This window comes from Bacillus rossius, chromosome 1, assembly GCF_032445375.1.
Source record: "Bacillus rossius redtenbacheri isolate Brsri chromosome 1, Brsri_v3, whole genome shotgun sequence".
Classification (NCBI taxonomy): domain Eukaryota; kingdom Metazoa; phylum Arthropoda; class Insecta; order Phasmatodea; family Bacillidae; genus Bacillus; species Bacillus rossius.
In genome coordinates this window covers 94,348,368-94,369,931 of record NC_086330.1, presented here as the reverse complement: position 1 = coordinate 94,369,931, position 21,564 = coordinate 94,348,368, and the positions used below count along the sequence as shown (strand labels likewise).

General features: G+C 44.7%; 1 protein-coding gene across 3 annotated transcripts in view; it reads right to left on the bottom strand.

Annotated features, from left to right (window-relative positions):
• Positions 1-21,564, bottom strand: part of LOC134540265 (uncharacterized) — a 112,073-nt gene that overhangs the window by 51,812 nt on the left and 38,697 nt on the right. For all 3 annotated transcript variants that reach the window (XR_010076437.1, XR_010076436.1, XM_063382924.1), the window contains exons 7-8: positions 13,212-13,359; positions 12,769-12,973 (exon numbers count right to left, since the gene is read on the bottom strand). Coding sequence is in view for 1 of the 3 variants with exons in the window: in XM_063382924.1 (XP_063238994.1) it covers positions 12,769-12,973; positions 13,212-13,359 (353 nt within the window). In the remaining 2 variants the exon portion in view is untranslated. The remainder of the gene's footprint in view (positions 1-12,768; positions 12,974-13,211; positions 13,360-21,564) is intronic.

Genomic DNA, 21,564 nt, shown 5'->3' with positions numbered 1-21,564 from the left:
TCAAGATACATACTACATACATACATACTAGTATGTACAGGGTGTCCCAAAAGTCCCGCATCATAGGCAATTAAACTCCAAGTGTTTTTTTTTCATGTTGCAGGTGAACCATGCTGACTAAAGAAGAGCGTGTTGCGATTATCCTGCTCTGTGGAAGAGAGGGATACTCCTAGAGAGACGTGGCAACACATTTCAATGAGATGTACCCTGAACGACAGCCAGTGTCGCAAAGCACTGTTAGCCGCCTGCTTGAAAAATTCAAGGAAACAGGAAGTGTGGCTGATGCAACCAGATCTGGACGACCAAGCACTTCAAGAGAGGTGCAGGAAACTGTTTTGGCGAGGGTTGTAGCAAGTCCCAAGAAATCCATTCGACGAACCAGCTTGGAATTGGGTGTTCCTCGGTCAACCGTTCAGCGAATCCTGAAAAAGCACAACTTCCACCCTTACAAGTTGCAATTGTTGCACCACATGTCGGAAGATGATCCGGACCGACGTGTGGAAATGTGCAATTGGTTTCTGGAAAAACTGGAGCAGGACGAAGACTTCTTGTCCACAGTGATGTTCTCCGATGAGGCAAACTTTTACGTGAATGGTGAGGTGAACCGCCAAAATGTGCGCTACTGGTCCGACGCAAATCCACATTGGAATACCGATGCCAAACAAGGAGCTGCCCGGATTATGGTGTGGTGTGCTTTATGGAATGACCAAGTCGTCGGCCCTTACGTTTTTGAGGGAACTGTCACAAGTGAAAAGTACCTGAACATGTTGGGAAATTCATTGATGCCTGATTTGCACATAATTGGTGCTAAACCTCAATGGTTTATGCAGGATGGTGCTCCTCCCCATTATGGCACGCAGGTTCGTCATTGGTTAGACGACAACATTCCACAGTGGATTGGCCGAAGGGGAACTGTGGAATGGGCTCCTCGATCCCCGGATTTAAACCCAATGGACTTTGCTGTATGGGGATATCTCAAATCCAAAGTGTACAGTGTGAAGATCAGGGACATACACCATTTGTGTGAGCGAATTGCTTCCGAATGCCGCGCTATGACGCCAATTGTGGTACAAAACATTCTGCGAAACATGAAAGATCGCCTGCAGCTGTGTTGTGAGCTTTCAGGCACTCACGTGGAGCACATTTTATGAATTGTTTCACACTACTGTAAGAAGTTAGTGTTCTTCCTATGATGCGGGACTTTTGGGACACTCTGTATATGTACAATACAGAAATGCGTAGGTAAGTTGTTTGCCAAAGCAGTAAGCCTACCTTTGAAATCAAGACAAGCTGTTTGCAAAAATGCTGTAATAAATCAAAAATATAAAATTTAAAAGTTAGGAAAATTTTTTTACATTTTATTGTCTTCCAAACTGGATCACTGGGTGAGAATTGTGGATAATGTTGATTTGGATATACCTAACTTTTTAGCCACATCATTCTTTTTATTTCCTTTATCTACTGCTTTTAACATTTCAAGTTTCACATCAATCGCCTTTCGTTTCCTAGAAGACATGTTCAGTAGTACGGTTTTTTAAACTATAAAAACAAATGGACCCGACACATGTAAAAATAAGTTATACTCGTAGTATAGCCACGTTTCTCAAACAATAAACAAGGAAACGACCAGAGATGTGTGGGTGGCAATACTTTATGATGTAGAACTTCGCATCGGTTAAACACGTCGTGCGAGCATAGAACAAAGAGTCATGTCAGTGAACACCGCAATGCAGCGCTTTAGTCTCTACACCAGTTTTGTGCATTAAATTTCAACACTAGTCCGTTGCAGTCATCTATGGCGCGTATCAAAATAAATAAGATGGCAGTTTGTGGCTGAAAGGTGACGATTATATCTGTTTGTCGTTTATCGTGCCGGGCAGAAAAGTGTTAGTTCAAATGAATATTTATAGAATATTTTAAATTTGAGCGAGAAAATTTGTACTAGTGAAATTTTTTTACGTTATGTTATACGGACGTCTGACGGGACCAAAGGCATAGTTCGTAGTAATGAATTGTTCGCTCTAATGAAGTTCGTTAAAACTGTGTTTTATTGTATATAATTTAATATAGGGGTGAGCCGATGCCGATTGCCGATTATTAAGATCGGCCGATTTTGGTCATTTTTGTCATTTGCATGATCGGCTTCATGCATGCCGATCCTTTTTGCCGATTACAGCTTTCTGAAGACAAAAAAAATCTCAACGTAACACAAAATCGCCGACATATTTTTTGCTTCAGAACTGTTGCTTGACGTTTTTAAGTAACATTTACGTTACTTACGTATTTTAATCTTTTCTGCAAAAATTAAGTAAAGTTATTCTTAAAAATTAAACATATTCATAAAAAGTACGTGTGTTAAAAATGAGTAAACAAAATAACACCAAACCATTTAATAAGTCATGCATAGGGGCCTGTTCTTTTCGCGATCGTGATTAAACGACGATAAACGCGAAATCAAAGTAAATTATAGTATTACGCGAAATCGCCATAACACAGCGTTTTTACACGAAATCAGAGTGTTTTTAAGCAAAATTTAAAAAACTAGGTAAAAGACTAATCTCGTCACTGGTAAACAAACACCGCAACATGGCCGCCACTGAACATTAGTCATAATGCACTAAAGCAAACCTAAGCTTAAACACGCTCACGTTATAATGTTAAACTCAAAAATATACTGTAAAAATATGTAAAACTTGACGTGCGACGTGCCGCGCACGTCTATAATTACGAAGCCGTCAGCCCCTTCCTTCCTAAACACGTGTGCGCGCCACCGCCACTGACGGCCGCGACAGCTGTCACCGTCCGGCCACCACCACGTCGCCCGTTGCCAGGGCGACCGCGCCGCGTCCTTGGTTGCCATGCCAACCAGCTAGGTGCGCGCGCACACTCCTACCGGCCGCCACCCCTCGCCTACCCCTCTCTCGCCAGGCCAGCCGAGTGCGCGCGCAGCTTCCCCCTACTCACCCAGCACCGCCTACTGGCCGCCACCCCTCGCCTACCCCTCTCTCGCCAGGCCAAGCGGGTGCGCGCGCAGCCTCCCCCTCCTCACCCACCTCCGTCTGCCCAGCCGCCTCCACCCGCCTTCCCCTCACCCACCAAGCCGAGGTCCGTCCAAGTCACGTAGGCCGGCTGGAATTCCTGGAAGCGCCCGTGATTCTTGGAACCCTCGGCCCTTCCTACGTCACGCCCTGGCCCTCAGGAGGGGTATATAAGGCCGGCCTTTGGGCCAGGAAGTCAGTCGGTGCCCTCGAGGCACCACTGGCAGCCGAGCCTCGCTCACCGCGCCTTCAACCGCTCACCGCGCCCTTGCTGGCAGCCGAGCCTGCCAGCCAAGAGCAGAAGACCGACAACCGAGTCCGCGAGTTAGTGTGTATCGGGAGGCTGTCGGTACCAACCGCGAGTACTCGTAATAAATCTCGTACCGCATATCTGAGAGTGTCCTTTCGGGGTGAGGGAGCTCCACGGGGACCTATCCCGCCGCCAGCCAGCCAACCGCCCGCCTGCCAGCCAGCCAGCCAGCCGCCCGCCTGCCAGCCAGCCAGCCAGCCAGCCAGCCAGCCAGCCAGCCAGCCAGCCAGCCCGCCAGCCAGCCAGCCAGCCAGCCAGCCAGCCAGCCAGCCAACCGCCCGCCCACAAGCCAGCCAGCCAGCCAGCCAGCAAGCAGGTCAGCCCTACTACTGGGAGACCGCAGAGCCAAACCAGCCGCAGCCCGTAAGTAGGCATTCGACGAGGGACACTGGGAGCCACTTTCAGGGCATCCCAAGGTGGGGGAGAATCCTACCTAACCCTCTTAGGAACCTCCAGCCAGAAGTTACTCGAGCCAGTCAGGCCGATCCCTTCTCACCCAGGCAGCAAACTAAAATATTGACGCTTAAGGCCATTCTGGAGGAGCCAGAGAAGAGCCAACTCGCGACAATTAGTGGCGCCCAACGTGGGGCCAACTATAGGACTTGTCAGTAGACGGCCACCCACAGCTGCCCCCTGAGATAACTTACTCATCAGCCAGTTCTGAGACTGCCCAAAACTCAGTGGCGCCCAGAAAACCTATCTTGAAAACACCATGGCTACTGCCAGCCCACAGGGAGATAGCCAATATTCCCCCCAGGCCCTAGAGGCCTCCCAAAAGTGCCCCGCTCCTAGCTGCACAGGGGAGGGGTTGTATTACCTAGAATGCAACACCTGCACAAAGAAATTTCATGGCAGATGCCTAGGCTGGACAGACGAAGCCAGAGACTGGGAGGGGATGGAGTTCAAGTGCGCAGACTGTAGAATACAGGCCCGGAAATGCTCCCACCCCAGCTGCAGAGGCGACGGTCAGGAACGCGTGACCTGCCGAAACTGTGCTAGGCCCTACCACATGACCTGTCTAGGATGGAGGGAAGAAGTGCTGAATATTGAAGGGTTGGAATACACGTGCACCACTTGCAGGACCCAACCACTGGCTAACTCCAGAATTCCGCCCCACCCTGCCATCACAAATGGGAGCGGCATAATGCTTCCAGAGTTTGCAGGAAGATCTCATGAGGACCCAACCGAGTTCCTTGATCATTGCGAGGGCCAACTAATAGAAGCAGGAATCCCTCATGGGCAATGGCTCCAACATGGGCGACGCCAACTCAGAGGGAATGCGGCCACCTGGTGGAACACTTACGGGGACTTTGCGTCCACTTGGGCAGAGCTACGATCCCGACTAGTAACTCGATATGCAGGAACAGAGCTAGTAGCAGACCTGAGTCGCCAATTCTATAGCCAGGAACAATCCCCGCACGAAGAAACAGAAATCTTCATACGAAAGAAGATACAAATATATCGGAGATTGCACCCCAACGAACCGGAAGGGACAGGGATCCCCTTCATCATCGAACTTTTACTGCCGAACCTCCGCTCGTTTCTGCGGGCCCCCCGAGCAGAAACAATTGAGGAGCTCGTCGATCGAGCCCGAGCACTTGAGAGGGACAGAATATGCAGACAGCCTCCCGAGAAACCGCCTCCCCGACCACTGCCTGCAAACACAGGACCAGTCCAGAGGGGAGTAATGCAAACCAAGCCACCCGAGCATGTCAGCCAGAATAGGCCACCCAGATGTTGGTACTGCCCCGGATACCACCTAAACAGGGACTGCCCCACACGCAGGGACAACCACGGGCCAATAGCCGGCGATGGATCCAGGGGACAGCTGCAGAGGCAGGGAAACGAGAAGGCGGGAAGGAACGAGAGGCCGACCGACCCGAGCAAGGCATAAAGGTCTCAACTCTCCACTGCACTGAGCTGGGAGATACCAGGACAGTCACCCCGAGACTTATCGTGGGCATCGGAGAAAAGGAGGTAATGGCCCTCCTCGACTCAGCAGCCTCTGCCAACTTTATTCAGACAGACCAAATCCCTCTAACCTTAAGGGACAGACTTCAACCCTCGTCAGTCAGAGTCTCCCTAGCGGACCCCACGCAGAAAATACATGTTGAGGGAAGCATCGAACTACCCCTCCAAACAAGGATAGGGACACAGCCCGTCAAATTCCTTGTAACTGGACAGATTGAGGAAGAGATGATCCTGGGCCAGCCCTGGCTACACACACAGGAATGCATTTTGGACTTTGGGACCGGGCGTGTACATTTCGGCACAAAGACTCGGATAACAGAACAGTGGTCAGGAGACCAGCCATCAGGGAGTTCAACAGAAATAGACAAGGAAGGTGTTAAGCACCAATTGAAACCCTCCCAGGTCATACAGCTCCTGGATACCTTAAACCAGCACAGGGGGCTATTTGAGGACAACGGGCCCCTGCGGCAAACCAGAACCACAGCGCATGAAATTCACCTCAGCTCGGAACAGCCTGTGTATGAAAGGCCAGGAAAGCCCTCCCCAGGGAAACGGAAAATCATTCTCGAACAATTGAAGGAAATGAAGCAGCAGCGAATAGTGGAGCCTGCCAACTCCCCTTACAACGCACGTATAGTTCTTGCCCCGAAGGGCAGCAGCGGAATGCGCTTCTGCGTCGACTATCGACCCCTAAATAAACTAACCTATAGCGCGGCCCCACCCATGGCCGATATTGGCCACACCCTGCGGGAGTTGGGAGACGCTCACATTTTCTCAAGACTAGATCTAAGGGCCGGCTACTGGCAGATTCCAATGGCCCCGGAGCACAGGAAATATACAGCCTTTACCAGTCCAAATGGTGAAAGCTTGCAGTTCAGGGTGATGCCCTTTGGGCTAAAAAATGCACCATGTACCTTCCAACGCCTCATGTCAACAGAGGTGTTGACAGGAGACATGGCAACATTCTGTGTCGCCTACATGGATGACATCATTATTTTTTCCAAGACTTGGGAAGAACACCAGACACACCTGAAGAGAGCCCTAGAACGATTAGAGATGCACAACCTCACCTGCCGCATGGAAAAATGTGAGTTTGGGATGAGTCAGATTAAATACCTGGGGCACCTAATTACGCCAAAAGGGAACAAGCCCCTGCCGGAGAAGATCCGGGCTATCCAGGAGGCTGAGGTACCTAAAACCCCCAAGCAGCTAAAAAGCTTCCTAGGGACATGCGGCTGGCTAAGGGACTATGTACCGAGGATGGCAACAGTGACAGCGCCACTACTACCCCTCTTGCGAAAAGGTCAGAGGTGGGCATGGACAGCAGAGAAGGAGCAAGCATTCCAGGCAACAAAGAAACTGTTCGCCCAGTTGCCCACCCTGCACCGGCCCACGCCAGACAAGCGAATGATTCTGCAGACAGATGCCAGCCTCAAAGGATTAGGGGCGGTGCTGTACCAACAAGGAGAAGACGGACAGAAGCTGATCATCAGCTACGCCTCAGCCACCTTGCATGAAACAGAAACGAGGTACCACAGTAACGAATTGGAATGTCTAGCCATAGTCTGGGCGATTAGGCGTTACCGGTATTACCTAGAGGATGCCCCCTTTACAGTCCGGACAGACAACCAGGCCCTCACATGGCTCCATAGGGTCAAGGACACCAAGGCAAAACTAGCCAGATGGGCTATTTTGCTAAGTGAGTTTGATTTCGACGTGGAACACTGTCCCGGGAAGGAGAACGAGCTCCCAGATGCACTGTCAAGGTTTCCAAACCACTCCCCAAGGGAGGACACCGGTGAAGACGATACAGGAAAAATATTTCCACCAGCCCTCACACCCCGACCTAGAGCTGACGCAATAGTGCTCCTCCAAGCCATCACGACCAAAACAGAAAAAGAACGGTTTCTGAGGGCTCAACAAGGAGATCCCCAAGTTAGGAACCTCCTCAGTCAGTACCCAGACCACTACCAAGAGAAGGACGGGATAATTTGGACCCGCACCTCACCCCGAAGACAGACATGGAAACTATGGGTGCCCCCATCCTACAGGGAATCACTACTCTACCACATGCACGACCACGATCAGGCAGGGCATCCAGGCACTCAGGGAACCCTGGAAGCAATAACAGAAAGATACTGGTGGCACGGAGTCACACGAGATGTTAAGGACCACGTCCAGAAGTGCCCAACCTGTGCCCAAGCAAAGGCACACTCAACCCCAAAGCCACAAATGTACCCAAGACGACCAAATGTAGCATGGGATACTGTAGCGCTGGACTTAATGGGGCCATATCCACGCACCAAACGGGGAAGGCAGTACTTACTGGTAGTCACCGATCTCTTCTCAAGATGGGTCGAGGGATTCCCCATAGCAAAGTCAGAGGCGAAGCACATAATAACCCTGATGGAGAACGAAGTCTTTGCTAGGTGGGGATATCCCAGAAAAATACTCACTGACAATGGAGCCCAGTTTACAGGGAAAGCATGGGAGAAGGCATGTCGAAAGTGGGATGTGGAAAAATGGACTACCCCCACGTACCACCCGCAGGCAAATCCGACCGAACGTCGGAACCAGGAGATCAAGAAAGGAATCAGGGTTCGGATCAAAGATGACCACTCCTCCTGGGACACCCACATCCCCACCATTCTGTTCACTCTAAGGAGGCGGAGGAACGAGGCCACAGGGATGTCCCCAAGTGAACTATTGTTCGGAGAAGGTCTGAAACGGCCAGGGGAATGGAGGTGGACCGAGACACCACCAGAGGACCAACCCCGATGGGGGAACCCGCAAGCAAGGCAAGAGCAGGCGCAGAAAAATCAGGAGGAATACATCCAAAAGAAATACAGCGAAACCCCTTATTTACGTTACAGTTATTTACGTTTTCCCGTTATTTGCACTATATTCTTCAGGTCCCGTTTGGTTCCCATATAGTCCAATACAATACTTTCCCGCGAATTACGTCTCAAAAATCGAATCAATCCCGTTATTTACGTCACGTAACAACCATAAACAACCAGAAAATACCGTGGAGTTAGTAGGCAATGAACATTTTAAATAGCAAAATATACATATTTTATAACATGAAAAGTTGCTTTTATTTCTAAACATGTAATAATTTAAGCCTAGGCGTGTAAAAGTACGAGTAATTATAGCAGGAGACAATCTAAAATGCACGAGGGAAAAACGTAAACTCATGAATGTACAAACATGGCTGCTTGTAAGTTCTGATACTGTATTTATGTCACAACTTAGCCGAAATACTGGTACGAGACATAAACTTCACAAGATAAAATGAGCGGTGTCTTGGTAACTGTTTTATACGTCTTTTATAATTTGGGAAGTATTGTACAGTTGACGCCATATTTTTTAAACTAACCATTTATTTCTGGGGATCGTAAATAATTAATTATTGGTATCAAGACATCATGATAAACGTAAACTTGAACATGTCACGGCAGCGAGAAAACTGGTGCGTATACCAATAAACTGGTATTAGAACTGGATAAAATTGGTACACGGGAGGTGGAGCTTATATTTTTTTCCGCTAAGCTCGCATCTATTGGTTGGCGGCTGATGGCGTCATGAGTCTGGGCGGAGCATAGAGTGCGCATGCGCCGCCGCGTCGTTACAGCAGCTGACCGAGTACAATGACCTTTCTCCGCGTTTGGCGCGCTATTGACGGTAAATATTCATCAATTTGCGGCCTTTTCTTAAAAATTTTTTTACTGTGAGCAATGTGTATGTAGCCCGTATTTGTTATAAACCCTGCCGGTTGCAACTGTATTTATAATTTGGAGAGGCAAATAATCTCCTTGAACAGCCAAAAAAGCAAGCAGAAGAAAATTTCAAATTTATTTTTTAGGAAGTAATCAGAAAAACATTTTGGCTTTCATTCTTTTTTTATTTTTGTCAAATGTGGTAAATTAATAATTGATTAAATACTAAAGTAAAATTTGTTGTTAGTGTGTTTGTACCTGCATTGTAGTATGTGCTATTAAACAAAAGGAAAAAAATTCTAAATAAGGTAAACTGTACTCCTTTTTATACGTTTCCCTTTATTTACACTTTCCCGCTTTTTACACTTTTTTACTTTGTCCCCATGAAAAGTGCAAATAAGGGGTTTTGCTGTACGCACAACCAGAAAGAAAGTCACCACCCTTGAAGGAGGGGGACCAGGTCTGCGTACGAAACCACCCCCTCAGCAGCAAGGGCAAGCGGTTCTGTGCATCATTTGCGCCCTGATGGGAAGGCCCCACAACTCTCCACCGCATCCAGAACAATACTGGGTGAGTCATAGACGAGGTGGGTAAAATGAGGAAAGTGCCTTTAAGTCAAATCAAGAAAGTTATGGATGTCTATGGCAGCCAAGGTCCCATCACACCTGCAGAAGAGGAAGACGAGGGAGATTTCAGAGGCTTCAAACCAACGCATCAGGCAAAACCTAACGTAACAACCCACTCAGAGGAGTTGCCCCATCCCCAGAAGCTCCGGGTCGACCTAGTGGAAGACCCAGCCACAGAAATCAACCTCAGGGTCTCCGATACTAGTGAAGCCACGGCCACCCGAATGCCGTTCGTCCCGGTGACCTCGACCTGCCCATCACCAGGAACCCAGAAAGGGCAGGCAAGGTCGCCAGAACCCGAGGAGATCCCCTCCCAGGCTGACCAGTCAGCTAAGGACCTCCTGAACCCGTCCGGCCCAGCAGCCAAGGAGAAGGCTGTGGAGCAGATGACTCCACCAGCCAGGACTGCGGACCACCAGGACAACAACACACCTCTCCCGGGTATGCCAGTCCAAACCCTGGACCAGTTACCCCGACTAGAAACCCCGAACCAGCAGTCTACCCAGAAGACTGACCCAGTGCCAGCGGAAGCTGCCACCGACATTCCAGCATGGCGCCACCCTGCCGCCAGCCAGCTGCCACCCCAGCAACGAGAGCAGCCATGGCGAGTATGCAGAGCAGCCATCGAGGACCAACCCGGGAGGTACCGGATCGGCCGCCCCCAGCACCAACAGTAAGTATAGTGAGTGCGCGAATGGCCATTTTTAAACAAGGTATGGGGTCGCTAACCTCATCACCTCAGGGGCTTCGATAAGCCACCTGACCACTCCTGCGTACGGGTGCAGGAACAACGAAAAAAAGAAATAAGCCGCTAGAATGACAAAGACAATTACGATAGACATTTTTCAAACCATGCAATGTATAGCAGTAAGAGCGAAAGAAGAGCTCCACTCTAAGAAATGTACCTGTACCTATGTGGAAATTGTAAATATTTAAAGCCGACAGCCGTCCCCAGGGAAGGAGAGCGTACATAAAGCTTAAGAAACATGTGTTAGAGCCCAATAATCATAATGTGTATATGTAAATAGATAGGAACCAACCCAAGATTAAAAAATTTGTAAACTTGGCAGGGCACACCATGTTTCCAAGGACACAAACGATGATGATGGTGTAGCCTGGGCTCTGGTTCCTTAGCGTGTAAGATAGAGCCTCATCCAGTTAGAGATATTGCAAAGAGTTCGAACTAGGCTGCAAGTTTTAGATTTGAGCCCCCTAGTCACATCAGAAAGCAGAGCTTGTTTCTTCCCCCCTATCACCAGTCAGGTAGGAGGGACATGTATCATTTCACCATCATTCACGCCCAACCTGAGGGTCATCCCTGCCTTTACCCGTATCCCCACCTCCCAGAAGACGGAGCACCGTGGAAGGCATCATCCCCAAGACGGAAGGAAGGATGGAGGAACCACCCCGAAGATCAGGCCGCACACGTGGAAAGTGGCTGCCGCCTTTTCAAGGAGAGGGGGGTTGACAAGCGACGTGCCGCGCACGTCTATAATCACGAAGCCGTCAGCCCCTTCCTTCCTAAACACGTGTGCGCGCCACCGCCACTGACGGCCGCGACAGCTGTCACCGTCCGGCCACCACCGCGTCGCCCGTTGCCAGGGCGACCGCGCCGCGTCCTTGGTTGCCATGCCAACCAGCTGGGTGCGCGCGCACACTCCTACCGGCCGCCACCCCTCGCCTACCCCTCTCTCGCCAGGCCAGCCGAGTGCGCGCGCAGCTTCCCCCTCCTCACCAAGCACCGCCTACTGGCCGCCACCCCTCGCCTACCCCTCTCTCGCCATGCCGAGCGGGTGCGCGCGCAGCCTCCCCCTCCTCACCCACCTCCGTCTGCCCAGCCGCCTCCACCCACCTTCCCCTCACCCACCAAGCCGAGGTCCGTCCAAGTCACTTAGGCCGGCTGGAATTCCTGGAAGCGCCCGTGATTCTTGGAACCCTCGGCCCTTCCTACGTCACGCCCTGGCCCTCAGGAGGGGTATATAAGGCCGGCCTTTGGGCCAGGAAGTCAGTCGGTGCCCTCGAGGCACCACTGGCAGCCGAGCCTCGCTCACCGCGCCTTCAACCGCTCACCGCGCCTTTGCTGGCAGCCGAGCCTGCCAGCCAAGAACAGAAGACTGACAACCGAGTCCGCGAGTTAGTGTGTATCGGGAGGCTGTCGGTACCAACCGCGAGTACTCGTAATAAATCTCGTACCGCATATCTGAGAGTGTCCTTTCGGGGTGAGGGAGCTCCACGGGGACCTATCCCGCCGCCAGCCAGCCAACCGCCCGCCTGCCAGCCCGCCCGCCAGCCCGCCCGCCAGCCCGCCCGCCCGCCCGCCCGCCCGCCCGCCCGCCCGCCCGCCCGATATATGTAACCTATTTGTTTAGGGTATTCAGTAATGAGTAGGTTCAAGTAAAATTATTTAACTTAAATAATATTTAACTTAAGTAATTTGGAGCATATTTTACAACCAACTTAAATAAAAAAGCACTAATCGGTCAAAAAAATTGGCATGATCGGTACCACATTTCTGGCATCGGCATGATCGGCAAATGTGGTGATCGGCTCACTCCTAATTTAATATGTATTATATTTATATATATATTTAAATATCATATTTAATTAAACCTGCTGTTAGCTTTACTAGCACAATTTAAGAAAAATTGCATACTGTAACAGTCACAGATGTTTTCAGAGATTGAATTCATAAGCAACCATTTAAGTTAAGTACTAAAGGTTTTTGGCACCTTATTGCTCTTTGTTTTACCATATTTAGCCGCATAAGGGTCACCCCTGCCTATGGATACCACCTATATTTTGGGCATAAATATTGCCCTAAAATAAGGGTTGCGCCACATAAAACAAATAACAAATAATTGTGTCTCTTCTGTAGAGTTTTTAAACTAAAAATCAGCATAAAAAGTGCATAAAAAGTGCATAAAAAGCCATATGCTGGTAAATTTGATTTATTTCTATTACAAACTTTTTTTAAGTAATGGATTGTTCAATAAATTAAGAAATTTTTTTGGACAATTTTTGCTTAGATGGCTGTCAAGTCAGTATTTAACAAGAATATGTGAACAGCACCGAGATGCCAGCCCAGAGGCTGCAGATGCTCATACTTGAAGGGCTTGACCCCGGAGTGGGTGAGCATGTGTATCTTGAGGTTGGACTTGTTCTGGAACATCTTGCCACAGCGATCGCAGGTGCAGGCACCCACAATGTCCTTGTGGTGTACCTCCTTCATGTGGCGCTGCAGAGCCGCTCGTGACCCCAGTAGCTTCAGGCAGCGCTTGCACTGGAACTCCCGCAGCACGTCCGCCATGTCTGCAAACCATGCCACACGACAACGGGTGAAGTGATGCGTTTTGGCTCACCCAAAACCTGTACAGCCATCACATTCCTCCCTAGCCCAACCTGCACCTGCAAGCGAACCCAGTACCAGGGAGGGGTCTCACCACTATGTTCTCTCAGTACCTAATGGTTTAACTCCTGACCATCCATTGACCTCTTCAATCACCGCGCATGCCTCAAGGATTAGTGAAGCGTGCCAAACAACACTCACCACTATGCATTCGCTTGATGTGCACCTTCAACTTCTGGGGCTGGCAGAACTTCCTGCCACAGAAGTCGCATAGCGGCCTCGTCCTCTGGGGGTTGGAGGCACAGCCGTACGTTCGATGCATTTCCAGGTAGTTCAGGCGCAGGAAGAACTTGGAAAAAAGCCAAGGAACTAAACACTCACAGTAACCTTTTTCAATACTAGTCGAGCTGCAATCAGCAGTTATACATGAGATGAAGTGACCTAACTGGTGTATAATCTTTTAAGTTTATCAAAATTACCTATGTAATTAAAATAGGCAGAGAATTTCTGTGAACTCAAAACGAAGTGAATTAATTAATTAGAATTTTAAAAATTTGATGGCTTTATTTCATAATGTTTTTATTGAGAGACTACAATGTTTAAGCTATACTATTATTTATGAATGAATAAGGTAACTAAAAGTTAATAAATAAACATAAAGTCAACTGGACTGAAAAGACGGTCAACTGAGATATAAAAACCATTTGGTAGTGTTACAGAACATGAACACTTGTCCTAATTAAATATATTACTTACCATGCCATTAATTCATATTCCATTATTTCTCTTTTCTTAGCACTTATTAGGTCAAAACTAGAATATTGTTCAGTAATATGGAACATTAATTCATCTGATATTGATAAAATTGAAAATATTCAAAACAAATGTATTAAACTTATTACTCAAAAATCATTTCCCCCTCCTAAATTAACATCACTTTTTGATCGGGGTGCCCTCCTTGACCATCTTTTTATTTCCAATTGTTATTCATCTAAAATTGTAAATACATCCTAGATAATACTGGTTTAAGAGTTCCCCAGTATCATAGTCGACTTACGTCTACTTTCTGTACAATCAAGAGAAAAAATGATACTGTATTATTTTTAGATTAATAAGCAATTATAATAGTTTAGACCCAATAGTAACAAGCTTAACCAATTAGTAAATTATTTTAGTAGCACTTGCAGCCGATTGGATTAACTGTGTATTCTAAATTCACTAATTTTCTGTATTTTTGAATTTATTATTTTTTTTTGTTTATTAATTTTTTTTTGTTTTGTGTCCTTTGTTTGTGGTGTCTCTTGTGTATTGTGTTTTTTTTTTGTACCGTGCACATCCCTGTAATCTCTTCTCAGAGTGTTGGTGTGCATGTCACAATTTATAAATAAATAAATAAATAAAATAAAATGATACGTAATTAAATAACTAACACGTCACCCAGGGGCAAAGAGGGCTTTCAAAGTTGGGGAACTAACACTGTAGTATCAAAATTGTGTACCGGAAATGCTTTTATATTTAAGAGGCACTACCGTATTTATTTCCGAATCGTTAGGACAGTTTTCTTGTAACTTTTGTTTCGGTCAGTTGTTGGGGTATCTGTCCGGGAAAGGGGTGGTGATGGTTTGAGTTTAATCACTAATTTATTTTCTAAAAAAGTTGACAGGTTTCTTTAAATGAAAAAAGTATAGTTTTCCAGCGACTATTTCGTTTGAAGCGTACGTGCGTTGCCGCACTCCTGCTTTTTTGTAAGGAATTAAATCGTCGCGCTACACTAGCACCACCTGTCAACTACATCCCGAACCAACATGGCCACCAGTAGACAGCCCGCGTCGACAAGTAGATAGCAGGACAATGCTGCGTCGGCCGCGGGCTGAGATGCTATACTTACGTGGCGTGGTAGGGTATTCCATTCTGGTTATTTTGACGCAATCGGTGATCGCATCCGTACTTATGGGGTATCGTTTTAAAGAGAATTCACATATCTACTCACAGAAATTAAGATTTCGTTAATATAACCTGTTATTTTCCAATTATACAGGTTTAAACACAATATTTATGCTATTTTCAGTTAATTTTTATTTTTTGGGGCCCAAATTTTGTCCAATTCGGTTATAACGAGGACACGGTTATAGCGAGGATCAAACCCGGAACCGTGACACCTCGCTATAATGGGACTCTAGTGTATATTCAAAGGCTTGGTTTATTCGAGTCGAGCATACCTTGGCCTTGAAGCCAGCCAGTGATACTGTGACTGTGAAGTCGCACGCACTGAGTTTGGGCGTTTGGATGATAGCCGGCTTATCTTGTAGCTACGTAGTCAGAAACGAAACAAAGGGACTGCACTCTTTGTAGCCTAGCGGTTGCATTACACCCCAGCACGTTCAGCATTTATTATACCGAGTTCACAGGAATAGAATAATATTCATCAACAAACAACTAACGGAAGTTTGATAAAAGATAGAACGGGATTGTATTGTTAAAGCCACGCACTTAGGTGGCGACTCAAGGCTGAAGAATGTGACAGGTGTGAACGGCAAGATGTCTAGTGGCAAGCGAGAAGGGTGGAGATAAAGCAGACAAATAACCAAAGCACGCTTCACGTGATCACGCCGTAAATTCTTCAAAAAGACCTCGTTATAGCCGTGTTCTCGCTATTACCGTGCTCGCTATAACGAGATTCTAGTGTAATTCCCAACTGTGTTGTTTACTAAAATTGCGTCTGCCATGATTTGCCACTAGTGCATCCTAGTTGGTATGAATTGTCACACAATTTATTCATTGCATTGTATTTAATGCTACACAAGTTGTGTTGCCATATGCACGCATGGAAAAAAAATTCACCTGAAATAAAAATTGCTACTTCAAATCTATGGCTTCTTCAAATCATGTCGTAATTTAGTGGTGCCGATACTTCAAACTAGGGGTGAACCGATCACAACATTTGCTGATAATGCCGATGTTAGAAATGTGGTACCGATCATGCGGATTTTTTTGATCGATTAGTGCTTTTATAAGTTGGTTGTAAAATAAGCTCCAAATTACTTGAAAATAATTGCATAAAGATACAAACATGATCACTGGTGGTAAAAAATATATATGCACGGTATATATATATGCACAATATATTTCACGGTCATGAAATGACATTAAATGTCTCGACAAATTTGTGGTATGGAAGCCACGTGTCGAATTTCCACCACGTGAAATTTCGGCTTTGCAAAGGTTGCATCTTGCTTTCCCCTCATGACCTACAACAACGGTAAAATGTTTCCAAACAAAGCTGCTTTTCTTTGACATTTACAATCAAAATGCAATATTTAACTGGAAAATATAAACTCCAATTTTTAACTCTGACTTTCAAAACATTAACAAAATTACTAAACGAAAAACGTGATGAAAATACTGTTGTAAACACGCCAGAAAGTCGAGGTCAACTATCGCAGTTTGTTACACAATAGATTAGCAATGGATTGATTTCAATCGAGTCGTCCATATACATACCCGTGCTTTATCGCATAATCGTTGCATCGTTATTTTAAGATGTCCAAATTTGGAGGGAAAAAAACGTCGCAATATGTTTTGGTCCTGATGTTACATTCTAACTGCTTTGTGTATGTAGTTTTCCCATATAAAACAATGTATTTTGTAGTGGAAATCCATTATTCATTTGGATTTTACCGTTTACGCATTTAATTTACAGAAATACGAAGTTGTCTGATTTGTAAATTTTCTTTTAAAGATGTTTTCAAATGTTTTAACCTTTATCTGTTCGTCTTCGTCGCCGCTACGTATCGCATATAAAAATGTAGCTGGTTGGCATTATTCATATTTAATTATGTTGATTCCAATGTAGAGTGAGCGCACGTCGAATATCGATATCGATAGCTCGCCGTATGCATGCAACGTGCGCGCTCTTTCTCTTGTCGAGTTAACTAAATTTAATAACCTGCACTTTTTCGTGGTGTGTACTACGACGATAGTTCAGAAAACAAACCTGGACAACGTACCAAACATATAAACACAACGATGAAAATAAACAAGTAGTATGGACAACACAACGACGAAATGCGTTTTCTTTTTTCTATTTTAAGTTGAACAAAATGTTTTTGTTGCATGACTTATTAAATGGTTTGGTGTGCTTTTGTTTGCTCTTTTTAAACAAACGTACTTTTCATGAATGTGTTTATTTTTTAAGAATAACTTTAGGCCTACTTAATTTGTTTTCTGCAGAAAAGATTAAAACATGTAAGTAACGTAAATGTTACTTAAAAACGTCAAGCAACAGTTCTGAAGCAAGAAATTTGTCGGCGCTTTTATGTTACGTAAAGAGATTTTTTTGTATTCAGAAAGCGGTAATCGGCAAAAAGGATCGGCATGCATGAAGCCGATCATGCAAATGACAAAATGACCAAAATCTGCCGATCTTAATAACCAGCAATCGGCATCGGCTCACTCCTACTTCAAACCATGCAAATTGAAAAGCATAACTTCAAGGGGCAGGTGTATTCAGTCTAGGCATGTGCGAAGCTTCGATAGTACAATCGAATTCGAAGTTTTTTTAATATTCGATAACACTTCGAAACGATATGAAGTATTCGCATTAAACGAAGCTTCGTCGTATCATTCAAGTTGTGACGTCACGTGCGATTTATTTTCTGTTAACTTCGGAAGATCGACCTATCGCTCGAACGTGACGTCACTATCGATTAATCTAAAGTGTTGTGTAAGTAAACACAACTAAATTGCTGCATTTGTCGACTACCGTGGGTTTTCATAATTTTATCTAACGAAATTAAAAATGGATAAAGGTGCAGACGGTTCATTACAAGCGAAAGAAGTACCGTCAAAAAGAAAGAAACGTAGTGCAATATGGAATTATTTCACAGATGTTGGCGATTGCTCCGCACAATGCGATTGTTGCAAACAGTCGTTCAAATGTCCGCGTGGTAGGTTATGTAACTAGGTTTTTTTTTATAATAAGGGTTTAATAATTTGTGAATAGTGTACACATTGATGTTATAATTTATTATTTGGATGGTAGTATCTTCACCGAACGCAATGCAACCGCTAACGTAAAAAAAGAAGAAAGTAAAACACGTCCCATCGCAACCACTCGTGGAATGTTTACGTTTCGTACGTTTTCAGATGCCTTTAACCTAATAAAGTTTCATGTCTGCCTTTTTTTGTATAAGATTTTCGTCATGACGTTTGTAACAATGTTTTCGTGCGGTGTTTAAAGCTTTAATGATGTAATGTGCCACAATAGAAATTTGTGTGTGCCATGGATTGGTAGTGTCTAAATAGCAAATTTTCTAACATACGGTAAAACTGAATTCCCCCAAAACACGTTTCTAAATTTTTGTTAGTATTTAATTGGTTTGGGAGTCAACTTGATTTGGATGACAAAATAGCAAAAAAATGGTACAGTAAGTAATCTGTAGGATGATTATTGTTCACATTTTCCCTCATAGAGAAGTTAGTCATCTAAAAAAAAATCAACAATTCTGACAATGGTTGTTTTTGAGTAGGCTATTATTTTTCTTGAAAACCATAAATAAGTATTTTAAATGTTGCTAACCCAACAAACAATTTACCATACTTAAATTGTAACTAGGCTAACCTAACCAATGATTGCTGTGTCTAGGGGGCATGGACCAGGGTGAGACTCGAACTCTGGGCATGATGTCACCCATGTGGGGCTTGGCGCTGCACGCCGAAACGGATGGTACCATTATTTAAAATCAAATCACGCCGAGGTATATTTGATAAAAAACAAGTAAACAAACACCCTTTTACATTTAACTCTGGTGATCCATGAACAGCCAACATGGTATTATTAATTTAAAAATAACTTCAATAAAAGTTATTATTAATGAAAGGCCTTCGGCAAGTCTGAGTCTATAGTGGCCAGTTAATATTTACGCAAAAAGGAAACAATGAAATTTTTATGTACCTGTTACACGCACTGTGTCTGCATTACACGATACATTGGTTACATAGGTTATCTGACGAGCTATCAGCCATGATGCCAGCTGCTGACTAACGAACCATAGACAACACAACACTCTCAGCGCTTACCAACCGAGCTGACAGTACATAACAGAAATAAAAAATCTATTACCTGAAAACTCACACAAAAAACACTAGGTATTATTAAAAGAAAATTACAGTAATAATAATTAAATCGAAATTAGGGTATGAGGCACTGAATCGACCGCACCCTCTTGGTGTAGTTCGTGGCACCCTCACATGCACATGACTTCTGCGGGAAATTTGAATGCCAGGAAAGGGAAGGAGGTTAGGAGAGTGCTGGCATATCAGACAATGTCAGGTTCATTCAGATTAGAACAGTATGACCTATTTTATAAATAGATAACTTAACAGAGCCTAACGAAATGTTCAAAACTTAAACAACCAGTTAAATATTTCAATTACAGCAATGCAGTTTACTAGAATTTTCAACTAAAATGAGAGGAACTCAAAAATACAATTACTATCAGTTTTTCTTCTTCAGTTGAATACCTATCCCATAACATGAGAAGATTTTAAGGGAAATTAGGCCTCAACATCTTGCAATTTCAAATATTTTGATACTGCTTACAATAAAACTTCCATGCTAAATATTTTGGTTCTACATTTCATAGCACTTAGCTTTGGCTGATTGTTGAAGCCAATACTTGCGAACTGGTCGTATGAGTATTCCAGTGTGAAATAATAAGTTATTGCCTCGTAGCACTAACAGACTAGAGCCTATTAGTATATACATGTTTGCAACAAGGTATAGAAGGTCTAGGGGATATGATTTATGGCTTGCTCTCCCAAAAATTGGGATAAATAGTTCAAAATTATATTTATAGCAAAAAGATGAGAAACTTCAAGATGGAAAGGCCTAATCCCCCTTTATGTCTTTCCAAGGCTACCGATGGTTAAAATTTTGCAAATACGACTTTTTCCAATTTAAATACACATTTAGTACATTTTATAGTTGTACTGGTTGTACTAATGAAATTATTTACTGTAGTAAAATAAGAGCGACACATCAACAAAATTTTAATATTGCTTGCAGGCACTACAACAACACTTCAGAACCATTTGGAGGCAAAACATGCTGTGTTGTACAAGGAACTAATGAAAGACAAAGAAAAAATTCATGAGCTTGAAGGAACTTGTGCAAAAAAAAAACCAGTGCTGCAGCCTACTTTAACTGAAATGTTCAGAAGTACGCAGAAGATGTCACCATCCGACCCTAAAGCACAGAGCATAACCAAACAAATTGCCAAAATGGTGGCAACAGAACTTTTGCCGTATGAGTTTGTAGAAGGGTGTGGATTTAAAGAGTTAATGGGTCACAAAAATGTTGCACCTACATACACAGTACCATGTAGAACTACATTTTCTGAACATTATATTCCAGCTCTTTATGAGGAAACAAAACACTCTCTCAAGAAAATGCTTGTACAAGATTTACCAACAATATCATCCATTGCATTTACATCTGATGGCTGGACTTCTCGCTCAACTGACAGTTACATTAGCCTTACCTGTCATTATCTCCGACCTGACTTCACGTCTGTGTCATTTGCAATGAGTAACACTGTTGTAAATGAATCCCACACAAGTGTTCAGGTGGCTACTACCATAAAAAATGTTCTTATTGACTGGGAAATTGATCCAGCAGTGACATCTATCCCATTATTCTGCATCACTGATAATGCCCATAATTTCAGACAGGCTTCTGTGTCATTATTTAAAGATGGTTCCAGATCATGTTTTGCTCACACCCTTCAAATTGCAATTGAAAACAGTAAGAATGATTGCCCGGGTACAACCACACTTCTTAGTAAGGCCAGGAGTATAGTTGGTCATTACCGAAGAAGCACTCGTGCTAGGAAAAGACTTCACACATTCCAGGAACAGTTGAACATGCCAAAACTAGAAGTAATTCAACATATTGATACACGTTGGTGTTCAGAGTACCAAATGCTCAAGAGACTGCTGGAAATGAAACCTGCTCTTGTAGCCGACCACGTGAACTCTGGCGATACAGACATGCTGACCGCCTTGGAATGGAAACATGCTGAAAACTTTGTTCAAGTTTTACAACCACTTGCAGAAGCCACAGAAGAAATGAGTGGAAACACTTATCCAACATTGTCCATGATCATTCCAGTACTTCACTGTCTTCTTTGTAACCTTGAATCACACATCACTGCCAAAAAAGATGGCATGACACTTGCAAGAGCATTGCATAAAAATCTAAAGTCAAGATTTCCGAACTACATGCAAGAACCCCTACAGCGTGCTGCAATGTTGGTTGATCCAAGATTTAAAGGAGTGCTTCTATCTACAATTGAATCGGAAGCCATTCTTTTGTCAGAGATAAAAAGTTTAAAAACTGATTCCAATCCTGTACAAGAGGCTAAATCTAGCATTCCAAACTCTGCACCAACATCTTCTCTATGGGCTGTCTTCGATAGTATTCCAATGCAAGAAAATAAAGATTATGATGAAGGAGAAGAAGAAGTGCGGAGGTACCTAACAGAACCTCGTATCA